Source organism: Antrostomus carolinensis, unplaced genomic scaffold (assembly GCF_000700745.2).
Source record: "Antrostomus carolinensis isolate BGI_N321 unplaced genomic scaffold, ASM70074v2 scaffold10243, whole genome shotgun sequence".
NCBI lineage: Eukaryota > Metazoa > Chordata > Aves > Caprimulgiformes > Caprimulgidae > Antrostomus > Antrostomus carolinensis.
In genome coordinates, this window is record NW_010307277.1 from 57,897 (window position 1) to 70,187 (window position 12,291).

The 12,291-nt window shown below is 36.0% G+C and overlaps 1 protein-coding gene across 1 annotated transcript in view; it reads left to right on the forward strand.

Moving 5' to 3' along the window:
* Nucleotides 1-9,582, forward strand: part of CLEC16A (C-type lectin domain containing 16A) — a 60,951-nt gene extending 51,369 nt beyond the window's left edge. The window contains 1 exon segment of the mRNA XM_010165376.2: nucleotides 9,242-9,582. Within this exon segment, the coding sequence (XP_010163678.2) occupies nucleotides 9,242-9,582 (341 nt within the window).
* The last annotated feature ends 2,709 nt before the right edge of the window (nucleotides 9,583-12,291 follow it).

Consider the following 12,291-nt stretch of genomic DNA (forward strand, 5'->3'; position numbering starts at 1 on the left):
GTGTAAAGCATTCTAGCACCCAGACTGTAGATTAAAAAGCATCTGTTACTGTAACATATACTCAAAATATTCCTGCAATATGTGTAATTCCAGAATGAAATTTGGAATATTTTTCTATATGCAATCTGTTCCAAACATTGGAAAGACTTAGTTTAGTTTTCTCTGTTGGTAAGTGATTACTGTTATCCAGTCTCTTGATGGCCTAGATAATGTGGTGATTACACAGAGAAGTCAAAAGTCTCCATATGGATTGGCGCTACAAGAAAACACTTGTTTGACTACATGTTTCTCCTTAGCAGTGTAAAAATGCTCGTCTGCAGTGTCCTTTGCTGTATTCGAGTCCTCTGTGATCAGGAAGTGAAATGCAACTACAAGTTCTTGGCAATAATGACAAAGAGAAAACTGTGGTAAAGGAAATGAAAATTTAAAAATCTATTTTTTTTTTTTTTTTTGGTGTAAGCAACGTGCTAGTTCACAGAAATATCGAGCAAGACTATACTGCGTTTCAAACCGAGTAACAAAATCTGACTTCTGTGAAAAACTGAGCAGATCCAGAGTGCATAATTCCTCATCTAGCATAAAAAGGTAGAATAGTCATAGCCTGTAGTTAACAAAATTGAAATCTACTTGCACAGTATGTTGGCGTTTGTAGAACATAAAATCCTTTTATTTTTCCTGCAAATTAAAAAACCTTATGACAAGATGCTGCTCATTGGTTTAAAAAAAAAAAAAAAAGAAAAGAAATAAAAACAACCAAAAAACCCCAAAACAAACTCTTTCCTTTCCCCCCAAAAAAAGCCAAAAAAAAACCAAAACAGGAAAACAAAACCCCACAACACACACATGCATACACAGAAGGGGGGGGTGGGAGGGGAAGCCAAACAGAGGAAAGGGTTTTTCAAATGCCCAGTTCCAGTCTGCACTTTAATAGTAAGGTTGCATGAACTGTCCACACCTACTATGACCTTCATTGTGGCTTAATAATAAAGCATGTTCAAAAATGGCATGTGTCACACAATCTTTGGGTGAGTTTTGGTTTTTTGCACAGGGTCTAGGTGCACTGGTATAGATGCTTTAGCAAATCTAGTCCTGAGGATACAATCTGTGCCCTACTGTTATGAGCAGCAAAGTCAGTGGAAAAGAACGTGAGAATGTACATCAGCTACTTCAGTCCCAAGTCAGCAGCTTTCATTGACCTGCTGCAGGGATGACTTGAGCTCAACTGCTGGATTTTGTTCTGCTAACTCTACTCAGAGAGCAGAAACAAAGAGGAAGACAGTGATTGTATGTGCAAGAGCAGGTAATCTGGTGCAATGAACAATGAACAGTTGGTACTGAGGTGCGTGCATCTAATCTGCATGTGGTTTAGGGATTTTGCTGTGTACTATATCTATTCTGACCTTTAGGACTAAGCATCCCTGCCATGTATGTGATTGTCTGAATTAGTAGTTCAGACGTATGTTGCTATTAATATTTGAAGTGTATTTGGTGCATAGTTGCAGCATATCTTATAGTTTGATTTTCTTGTTCAAAAATCTCATTAATGCACAGAAACTGTTCCTAAAATCAGACTAAAGCAGTAAGTGTGCATAACTTTTCAAAGCTGCTCTGTTGGTCTGAATGAACCTGCTAATGTAGATACAGCCAATAATGAACAAGTAATGTTTTGTGTAGTTATAGCTGAGTGGCTGACATTGTCTCAAGGTCCTTAGAGTATAGACTAGAGAGGATTCTGAAATCCCTGGAGCTGGGTCTTTGGAGGGTCAGGCCGTGGGGACAGTTTTCTCCAACCAGGGAGCTTTGTTGATGCTTTTTGCTAATCTTTAGCGTCAGATCAATACTATTGTCTATTCCTGGGAACAATGTTTCTGCATTAACTGATTTGACCTGTTTACTGAAAGTTTGTAATCAATGTTCTCATGAATGTTCTCCCTTTTATAGTATTTATATGCAATTGTGATGTATACTGGAAACTGTTGCCAGGAGCATGACCATGAAGGAGATTATCTGATTGATATGTCCAGATAGCTGTTCCATAGGCTTCTGCATGAACAGAAGTACAATGCTGAAATAAGTAGTAGTGTGTTGAACACTGTTATATCAGGTCTTACTGATCATGGAACTGAGTTATGGAAACAACTGTTGATATTTACCCACTTCGGTGTAAAACAACATGATTTTTCCCTTAACCTATTGAGGACAATTGAAACTAAGCTGCCTTGCTCTGCTGTGAAGCAGAAAAGGAGGCTTGCATAATGTAAAGTGGCTCCGTCAAGGAGGAAGTAACTAGTAGCTGATGAACAGCAAGCAGTTACCAGTGCCCCAAGGTAGCACTTGAACGCTGCCACCATCTGTCACGTTTGAATCTCCCTTCTCATTTCCCATTCCATTTTAAACACACTCATGCATACAAGCTCTCTGTCCCTCCCTCCTTCCCTGCTCCCCTGTTTGTTCTGGCAACTGCCCAGGTAGTTGACCATGAAGAACATGTTGGGTTCCTCAGGAACGTCAGTTAAGAAGGCCAGACAAGATAAAGGGGAGATGTGTATGTGGACTTCAAGGAAACTGTGTCAACTACCTTCCTTAAGAGCAACATCTTAAACATGACAGCTGTTTCTAATCACTGTAAACTTGTGATTATAGTGTCCTAAGCTACTCTCTGTTAACAGATTTAAACTGTTTAGTTTGATGTACTTGAGATGGTTCTTGTAATCTTCACAGACTTGTTTCAGGAAATAAGATTTGGAATGTACATAGTGACTTTTACATAAAACAGTGATAGATGAGAACAAAATAAAGACAAAATGCATAATTGTTGAGAGAAAACAGTATTACAAGATAGAGTATATATTAACAGTTAAACAGTAAAGGAGCTTTCAAAAATGTATCATGGAAAAAAATTATTTTAATGTAGTGTTTTGTAAAAATACTTTACTTGCTATCACTATTACCTACATCAAACAATCACCCAATATCTTAATGTGAGGAGGGAAGTTAAGTAAACTTAGATAAAATTATGACTGCTGTGCATGTTTCAGTCATTGTAAGAGCACAGTAGTTGCATTAATTGCTTTGTCGTGAGTAAAAGAAACTCTTATGATTCCTGAGTTTATCAGCTGTCCTACCTAATGATTGTCACAATATTTCATGGCACAGATATTTTAAAGCCTAGCAGTTCCCTCGTTTGCAGTATTTGGGAATTAAGCTTAGCCCTTTGCAAGATCTCCATTCCTTAAAACTGAAAAAAGCAGAAGTCATCACATAAAGAAAGCAGAATCCCTGGCAGGACAGAAAAAGCAGTATCAGGTTCTGCAGATTGGGTTTTTTTCTTTGTATTTACATGATTTTTAAAAACATTTTTTTTAGGTTAACATGTCTGTTTGAAGTGTTGCTGTGCATAAGATAAAAATGTTCTCTTGCTAGACAGATTTTAATCATAAAGCTTCTGAGCTTAGAATCCAGTTTCTTCTTGGCTACACTTGATGGAACCGTGCACTTCTTTAAACTGCTTATTTTTATATATGCCAAGGACTAAGATAAAGAAGCTCTCTTACAGTAAGTTAGCAGTCTTCCAGAATTATCTGTATGTAATGTCATTTATACTGTATTTTATAACTTTTTAAGCTGTCTTAAGCTCTAAAATGCAATTGGCTTCAATACTTAAGAAAATGTTTACATTGGAGCAATGGATATTGAGGATTTCAGAAGACATTGATCTTCTATGCCACTTATGCTGTATTTCAAGCTTCTGGCAGCTGTGGATGGTAAAAGGTACAAAATAAGTACAAGGAGCTGTCCCTTGCAGAGAATACATTGGATTCCAGTCTGTAAAATAAAATTTCTATATTCCAAAGAGAGGATGATTAATCAAGCATGGAGAGCCTCTAAGAGCGGTGCCTGCCATCTTACTGAAACCACCCCTGTCTCTTCCCTCTATAACCAGTGATGTAAATATGGTTTGATCTCTTGTATTCTATGATGCTAGTAATTTTCTAACTAGGTGAGGAAGTACTTTTGTTTCTAGAAAGTTTATTTTCTAGAAACTTTCTATGAACTAAGCATCATCATCTGAACTGCTGCTATCTTTTAAAACACTGTGTTTGGCTTTATTATAAACCAAATCTAGTATTTCAGTTTCATATCATAGAATAGTAGGTCTGGATGATATGAAGTTTTGTCACCTGCACAGTAGAGCACCTGTTATAATTTATGGCCAGTGGAAATCAGAATAATTCTGTGTCACCACAATTTGTGATAAATAGATTCTCTCAAGATTTCTAAATCATGTGAGTAGATTGTAATGCAGATAGATGCCTGACAATCCCTCCTCAGTTTAAGTGCTGTTGGTATTGCCAGACATAGCCCAAACTGAACATTTCCAGATAGGTAAGCAAAAAATTAAGTTCAGTTAAACTTACTTATTTCTAAACAATTAATACTTCCAGCTTCAGAAGTATTTCCCAGACTTAGAAGATTCTTGATGTGGTGTCAAATTGTATTAGAGATACCAGCAGTTATGGATGTGTCCTTGTCACTTATTCTTGTTGCTACTCTAACATTTATCCTTTGTCTTCATTCCAGTTTCCCTTCCTTGTTTCATTGTTAAAGCCTTCATATGATATATCGCTGTGTTTTCCTCTAGTAAGGTCTGGCAGGAAAGGACGTCGGCGGGTGTTTAGTCTGTCGGAGGCTGACAGTCACGGTGGACACTGGGTTTAGGTCTTCAAGCAGCAGCTGCAACAGAAACTCGCGCAATATCAATTCAGGCAGGTTCCTCCATAAGCTTTCAAAAGCCCATAACAGTTAATAGAACATATTTGGTTTCCATGCTGGCAGCAGTGACAGTGAGGTAGGAAACTGAAAAGAGCATCATAAATATTTGTCTCTACTGTTTTTTGGGGGGAGAATTGTGAAGCAATAATTAGCTGTTTCTGAAAGCCTTATCTGCAGTTTCTCCCATGTTTCTTGGCTGTCTTGCCAAAGATCAAAATTCTGCTATCAAGCCTCCAGCTTCAAAGCAGCTATGTCTTCATTTGCACAGGGGCGGCAATGGCTGTAGTGGATTTATTGAGCACAGGCTTCTGAATGGACAGTAATGCAAGTACTTGGCTAGCAGCAAGAAATCTATTTATGACTTGGGTAAAATGGACAAGCATTCAGCATAAGACTGTCCTTGGCTGTGATAGCACAAGCTTAGTATTCCTGTGATCATCAAACCCAGGCAGATGGCTTTATGAACTGTTTAATTGCCTGAGGAGGTAAGGAGGGGAAGCAGGTGCAAAAAAAAAGATGAAAATAAGCTTCAGACTACCTTCTTATTTTATATAACCTGTTTTAACTTGTATCTAACTAATTTTTTTTCTTTACTATCATGGCTTGAAGATGTTTTACTCTCTTAATATTATAAAAACACCCTTTTTCATCTTTATAGATTTACTTTGCATCTTTTCATTTAATGTTCTGTTATTTATATTTTTGTTGTCCTTTCACAGTACATTACTATATAGCTTACGAAACTTATCTGTAGACTATATGCTTTCCTTTTCCTATTCTTTTCTATCTTTCACTAACAATCATCCTTAACATAAGTTAATATAACAGAAGTTGAGTGATTTGGTTGGGATTTTTTTTGCTGTAATGATAATCTTTGTAGCATTATAGAACTACTGCAAAATACCTGAAGTTGCTGAAGCCTCAGCAACCAGAGAGAGCTAATAATTCCAAAAAACTTACAAAATGACACCCTGTTGTCAAACCTTGTTTGATACTTAAATTTGGGGATATGTGGGGGGTGTTTGTTATAACTAAATGTTAACATCAGAACTGTTTTAAGAAACTGACTTCACTCTCCCTGGTTTTGTTGCAGATCTGGCTTATATATGTTGCTAGAACACTCTCGCTTAAATACATGGGGGTTAGGGAGAGGTAAATAGAAATGCTCTTTTGCCATATTAGATGATAACTTTTTGATATTTAAGAGTAGGGTATATCTTAGTGACTGCTGATTTTATTCAGGTTAAAATGACAATTATTTTTGCTCTTTCTATCCAAAAGTCAAACTGGAACTAAGTGTTAGGAATCTGGATTTTTTTGTTTGTTTGTTTTTAGGAAGCCAGACTATTTTTATGTGCAATATAGGAAGTTCCCGATAATAGGTAGAGAACTTAATCTCTAAAACATACTGAGTGCCTTGAAACTCTTTTGAATCAAGAGCTTGGTGCCTGTCTGGATTTTAGAGACATTCTTGTAATAATCCCTTCTTGAGCTTTTTTTTTTTTTTTTTTTTTCCCCAGCTAGGGTGTATCTTTTTACCAATTATTTATTCCAGTTTCAGAGACTTTAGGAATTCAGATCACACATAAATATATATTCATCTCCTTGGATCCTTCTCTGAATTGAGTATGACTTCAAAAAGCTTTTAAATTTTGAGCCTCAAAGATTTTCTCATTAGTTGTTGTTGTCCTGAAGCCATATATTCAATTAACTGGAAGGTGTTATATGTTAAAACTTTTTACATGAAAACAGTGGTCTCATTTTTCATTGTAATGCCTCTTATATACCAGATTTTCATTCCAAGACACTGGATTTCTGTATTCTATATTCGATTTAGTTTTCTTCATCTCTAGTCTAGGATTGTTTTCCTCTATCTTTGTATCCAAAAGATACAGGAGATGATCGTGCTTAAAAAATCACCTAGCACAAGCTTACAGTTGCAGTTTCAAGCTAATTATACACCTCAAGTGGCCTATGGGTTTGAGAGCTTGGTCACGAAGATGTAAGTACCATAGCCACAGTTCATGTCTGTGACTGAAGAGTAAGATTTTTAGTTAAATGTTAGACCAGAAGGGATAATACAGTGTAAAATCGTAGTGACAATTGTAGACACTGTTAAAAATTCTCCCTCCCCTACCCCTTTGTGTACTGGTATTTGCTTTCTGCCCCTGCAGGAGCTGGTGGCAGTTTGTGAATACCTAGTCATTTTAGCAGTAATGCCGTGCTGGGTTACAGAAATTTGTCACTGCTACTCTTAAATACAGTAACATACAGTAACAGAAGTGGAGGTCTGACAGTAACTAATGAAATATTGAAAGTAGAGGAGAGAGACTTACTTCTATCTATAGTAAATAAAAGTGGGAGGGAAGCATAGAAGTCTTAATTTTTCAGTATTTTTTCTTAATGTTTTTTCCAGACTTTTGGATAGAAAATTTGGACCTGACTCCAGATAATTTTTTTTTTTTTTTTTTTAACGCAGACCTTTTTCAAATATTTTCTTTTTCTTTGTGGCATTAAGAAGAAGGTCACTTTAGCATTAGTTTAGATTCTACACAGAAGGTTTTGGGGGCAATACAGCATAACAAAAAAAGTCTGTCATGATTTCAGTAAATTAAAGTATTGAGATAATATGTTAATATTTTGTTGGGAGAAGGGGAGGAATGATTTAAGAAATGAACTGCAGAATCAGAAGTGAAATTGCAGAACTGCAATTGAAATGTGCTGTATATAACATTCCTGAGCAGAATACCATTAATTGATAATACTTCATTTACCACAATGTCTCGGGTTTCGGAATCCTGAATTTTGGTGAATATTCATACTATAATTAAGATTAAAAATAATCTTGGTAAAGAACATTTGATATTCTTTAAAGTTTTGTAAATTCAGAATGTAAAATCGCTGCAAAGAGGCTGTTTTGTGCATACTTAAATGTTAGTATTTATCTTGGAATTCAGAGAAATGAAGCATTATTTAAATGTTTTTAGCAGTTCATTTTCTGTTGCATCATTTCCTCTGTTATCAATCACTACATTCTCACTAAAGCTTCTTGACAGCTAAAAAGGTGAATCTACAGTTACTTTGAGTCTGTCCTTATTGTTAAAAGATAACCAGTGATGTCCCTTTTATTTAAAAGGACAATCTATACATTTTAGTTTTATTAAAGAAAGAAGCTTTAGCCACCGATTGAGCAAAAAGTAAAATTAAGTGATTTTCTGAAGTGAGAATACACAGAAAGGTAAAAAACCCAGTAATCTTGCTGTTATCCCACTGATACTTTCCTGATATCCATTCCATTCTCCGCTTTGTTTTTTTTTCTTTGGGTTTTTTTGCCTATGTTCATGTTTTCTGTTCTTTTACAGGATTAATTGCAATCATAATTGAAATATTTTTAAGGTCTCTGTGTATTAAAAAGAGAACCTGTTTCTTAGCTTCTGTATTCACTACATGGCCTTGTAGACTTTTCTGCAGATGCCTGTACACTTGAACACATGCTGTTACTTACAAGAGCTCTAAAACTGGTCTGTCTTGAAGCTGGATACCGGTTACTTTAATGGCATCTATTACTCTAGTCTGAAAAAAAGAAAAACCCTGACTTTTCTGGGCATACTTGCTCATATAAGGCTGTACAGCCTCATTCCCTCCATTCACTATCCATCCAAGACAAATGAGCAGTTCACTTCATAGTTAGCTAGGATTTTAAGGGGAGAAAGGACAGTACAAGTAGCTGGTAATGTTGTGTTTTTTTCATTGTGTGAGAAGATGTAGTAGCGTATCAGTTTTCTGTAGTATGTGATGCTTATTCCCAGTTTTATCTGTGTTGTATGCTCCATGCTTAGGAGCACAAAAAATCGTATAACACAAGTATGTATAAAAATAGACCTATTTTGCAGCACCTTTCAGTTACAATAAGCACATTATTCTCCTTTGTGTTCTTCAGTAGTTCTGCTTTCTGTGGTTGAGGTGTCACTTAAATGTGAATCTGGAGAATGAAACAAGAGAATGACTTCCCCAAATTTTTGTAAGAAACAAGGCACCTCTTGGGAAAACTAGTTAAACAGGGGTTTGGGGTTTGGTTTTGCTTGTTTGCTTTTAATTTCTAAAGAGATTCCTAGTATGGGATGGCTATTCATTTTAGTCTATACTAAATATGGGAGAGGCTTTCTTATTCTTCCCCTCAATTTCCTCTCTAGGAATATTTCTGATATTGCTGCATATTCTAATACTAAATGTGTAAAATCTTCTGGTTCCTAATTTGAATAGATTCCTACTGGCATTTTATGTTAAGCCTTCATATTATTTTGTTTTATTTTTAATTACTAAAAAGTGGATGTGTAAGCATAGTGCTTCATAGAACTGCATTTTCCACCTGATTACTCTTAAATATTCATAAATAATAATATACTGTTAGGCTTAATGTACATACTAAGTTGAATATTGATTGATTCTTGGTGTTTTCTTTTATTAGATGATGCTTCAGCTCCAGAGCAGCCTCAGATGACCATTTCTGGTCAGACAATGATGACTGATGAAACTCTTTCAGCTGTCTCAAAGTCTAGCAAGAACGCTGTAAAAAACAATGACATAGAAACAACAAACCTGTCTCCTAGCCTGATTCCTGCACAGCAGCCCACAATATCATTAATAACACATGACAATACAGATGCACTAAGTGTAGAGTCGCTTACACTGGTGCCACCAGTTGATCCACACAGCATTCGAACATTTAGCTGCATTCCTCAGTCCTCTTTGCAATCTGAAGTTGAAGTTTGCAAGATAAAAGAGGTAGAGGAAGAATGTTCTGACTAGAGCTGGCCTGCAGACTGTGATGGACAGTGAAGCAAATGCAGCCAAATTCTTCATTGTTTTTTCTTTGGGAGTGCAGATATTTCTCGAAGCCTGAGAGGCCATCTGGTCCACAAGAAGAGGCCCACTGATGAAAGAGAATGTGGGCAGCTTTTAGGGTAAACATCAGATGCTCAGCATATTTAAACTGGAGAGAAAAAAAAACGAACAACTTTTGAATCTGGACTGATTGTTTCCTACCAATTTCTGTTATATAAGAACATGAAAGTATTTCAGAGCACCTACTTTCTTTCTATTATAGAATTCCAGCTGCGGGAACGAAGTTAATTATAAAAGATCTACAGTATTATGGTAAAGTGAAGAAATTTTGGGATACCTGGCTTCAGGCTATTTTATCATTACTTCTCTGAAACTGGAGGCATACTATTGACCAGAAAAAATTATATATTGTAATACAGAGATAGCATTTCCATTTGAGACATGATGTGTTTTCCAAGTTTTGTTTGTTTGTTTGTATTTTTTTGTTGTGTTGGGGTTGTTTGTTTGTTTGTTTGTTTGTTTTTTAAATCCTGATCTCATTAATCTTTTGGAGGTCTGCATGATACCAGCAGGCTTGGCCACTTTCACTGTTGTCTTTGTAGGACTCCAGATTTCAATATTCTGTTTTCCGTGTGTAATACTTATTTCAAGGTTTAATTCAAAGCAAAGTATATATCAAACAATCTTTTAAAAGGTAAAAGGCTGAAATTTAATGACAAAAGCTTATTTAAATTAACATAAGGTATTTTTGAGCCTACTTTAGTCTTTGCTTAACTAGCTACAGAGGAATGTGAAATATTTTAAGAGACTGCTACAGCTTGTTTGCTCACTTCTGACAGTCAAATTGCTGCACCTCTGAGGAATAATGATACCCTTTCTACTGAAGGACAACTTCTAGAAGCAGGTGGAAGCAGGTTTACTCTAAAGAGGTTTTTTAAGTTTTTCATCTTCATGTAGGAAGAACGTTACCACATCTAACTAATAATTCCTTTACAAGTCTGAAATTTGGAAGGAAAGGTACCGTGTAGTTTTTTTCCCTGTCAGGGATAGTATCACAATTAAACAACATTGCTACATAAAAGTGATTCTGCATTTATGCCTTACTTTGCTTCCTAGTTGATACCAAGTTGACAGAAACTAGTGGAAAAGTGTTGATTAAAGTTTGGAATGTTCTTTGCTGACTTGATACATAATTTGACATCAATGGAAATTAAGATTTCTCACCAATTTTCATGTGTGTTAATTTAAATTAATAGTAAAATGAGCAGATTGCCATTATTGATCTCCTCATAACATTGAATGCTTTCTGGCTCTGAAAAATTGAAGACTATTATTTACTTTACTTGGTCTTGTGATTCAGTCATCAGTGCAATCTGTTTCCTCATTCTGTCTCTACTAACATTGATTTCATATCAAGTAGATGAACCTGAAAAGTTTTTACGTACTTCCCAGTCTCGTATTGTGCCTCTTCCTGGCTGTCAGATGGAATACTTTGAGTGATATTAAGTGTTATGTTTATATGAGATTGACTAATCCAAAGGTATAACTTTGGTTACTTTTTCCATCTTTTCCTTCATGTCATAACTTAATCTTTGTAAAACATGTATACAAGGTGTCTGTTATTGAATGCCAGCATTTTTTTCTTCCCTTACTAACTTTTTCATGCAGTTTTGTTGATTTCTAGTTTTGTGACTTCTACTTTGTCTCAAATGGAATTAACCTATATTCTGACCATTCCAGAGTGGCCCAAATTCTAAATGAATTCTAAGAGTTAGGTGTCCTCGGCACTGCTATGGATATGGAATGAGAATTTGATATTGCTGGAGTAAGAGCCTACCTTGTTTTGTTTTGTTTTGTTTTGTTTTGTTTCATTGCTGGAGTAAGAGTCTACCTTGTTTTGTTTTGTTTTGTTTTTATCATATGCTTGGGGTGAGTTTACACTGCAGTCGCTGTTGTAGCTAATGTACACGTACCTGAGCAAGCCTAGGCATCAGTAGCAATTTGGGCACAAGGACCACATAAATTTTTTTACTAACTGAACTGATTGCAGTCTAGACTTCCTCTACTGTTTTGCAGCATTACTCTGTAGCCCCAGTAATATTCTGAAGATTGTTATAAAAAATTATGCCTTACTTAATTTGAAAGCATTTTATGTTAGTCATTAACCTTAACTCTTGACCTAGATTACACAAAATGCCATGGTGCAGGCTGAGTTCCCTTAAACAGAATTAATTTTAGACAGGAAAACCTTGATCTTTATTTATCTCATTTCAAATTCAATTCTAGCAAGATTAGGACCATGCACAAGGAGTCTTTTTAATGGGTACGCATAATCTCACCCTTCAGCCCTACTGCACAAGAAATGGGACAAAGGGAAAGAAAGCTGACTTTGTGCTTTTGTTGGCTTTGAGTGGCTTTTAAATCTCATGACCAGATGTCTACATAGAGGTTCACAGGAAATGACTGAGGTAGGTACTGTTATTAGGAAAATAGACCAGGTCTACTGTCTAGTCTGCTACTGGCAGAAGGGTGGTAAGGTGGGGTATCTTTTAGCAGTTCTATCAAAAGCTCTCTACAAAGATGGAATTACACTAAGAAAGCACTGACTGCACCAGCTCTGCCAGTGTTGTGTTGTTATATAAATGCTACAACTGGTACAGACCAACCTAAATC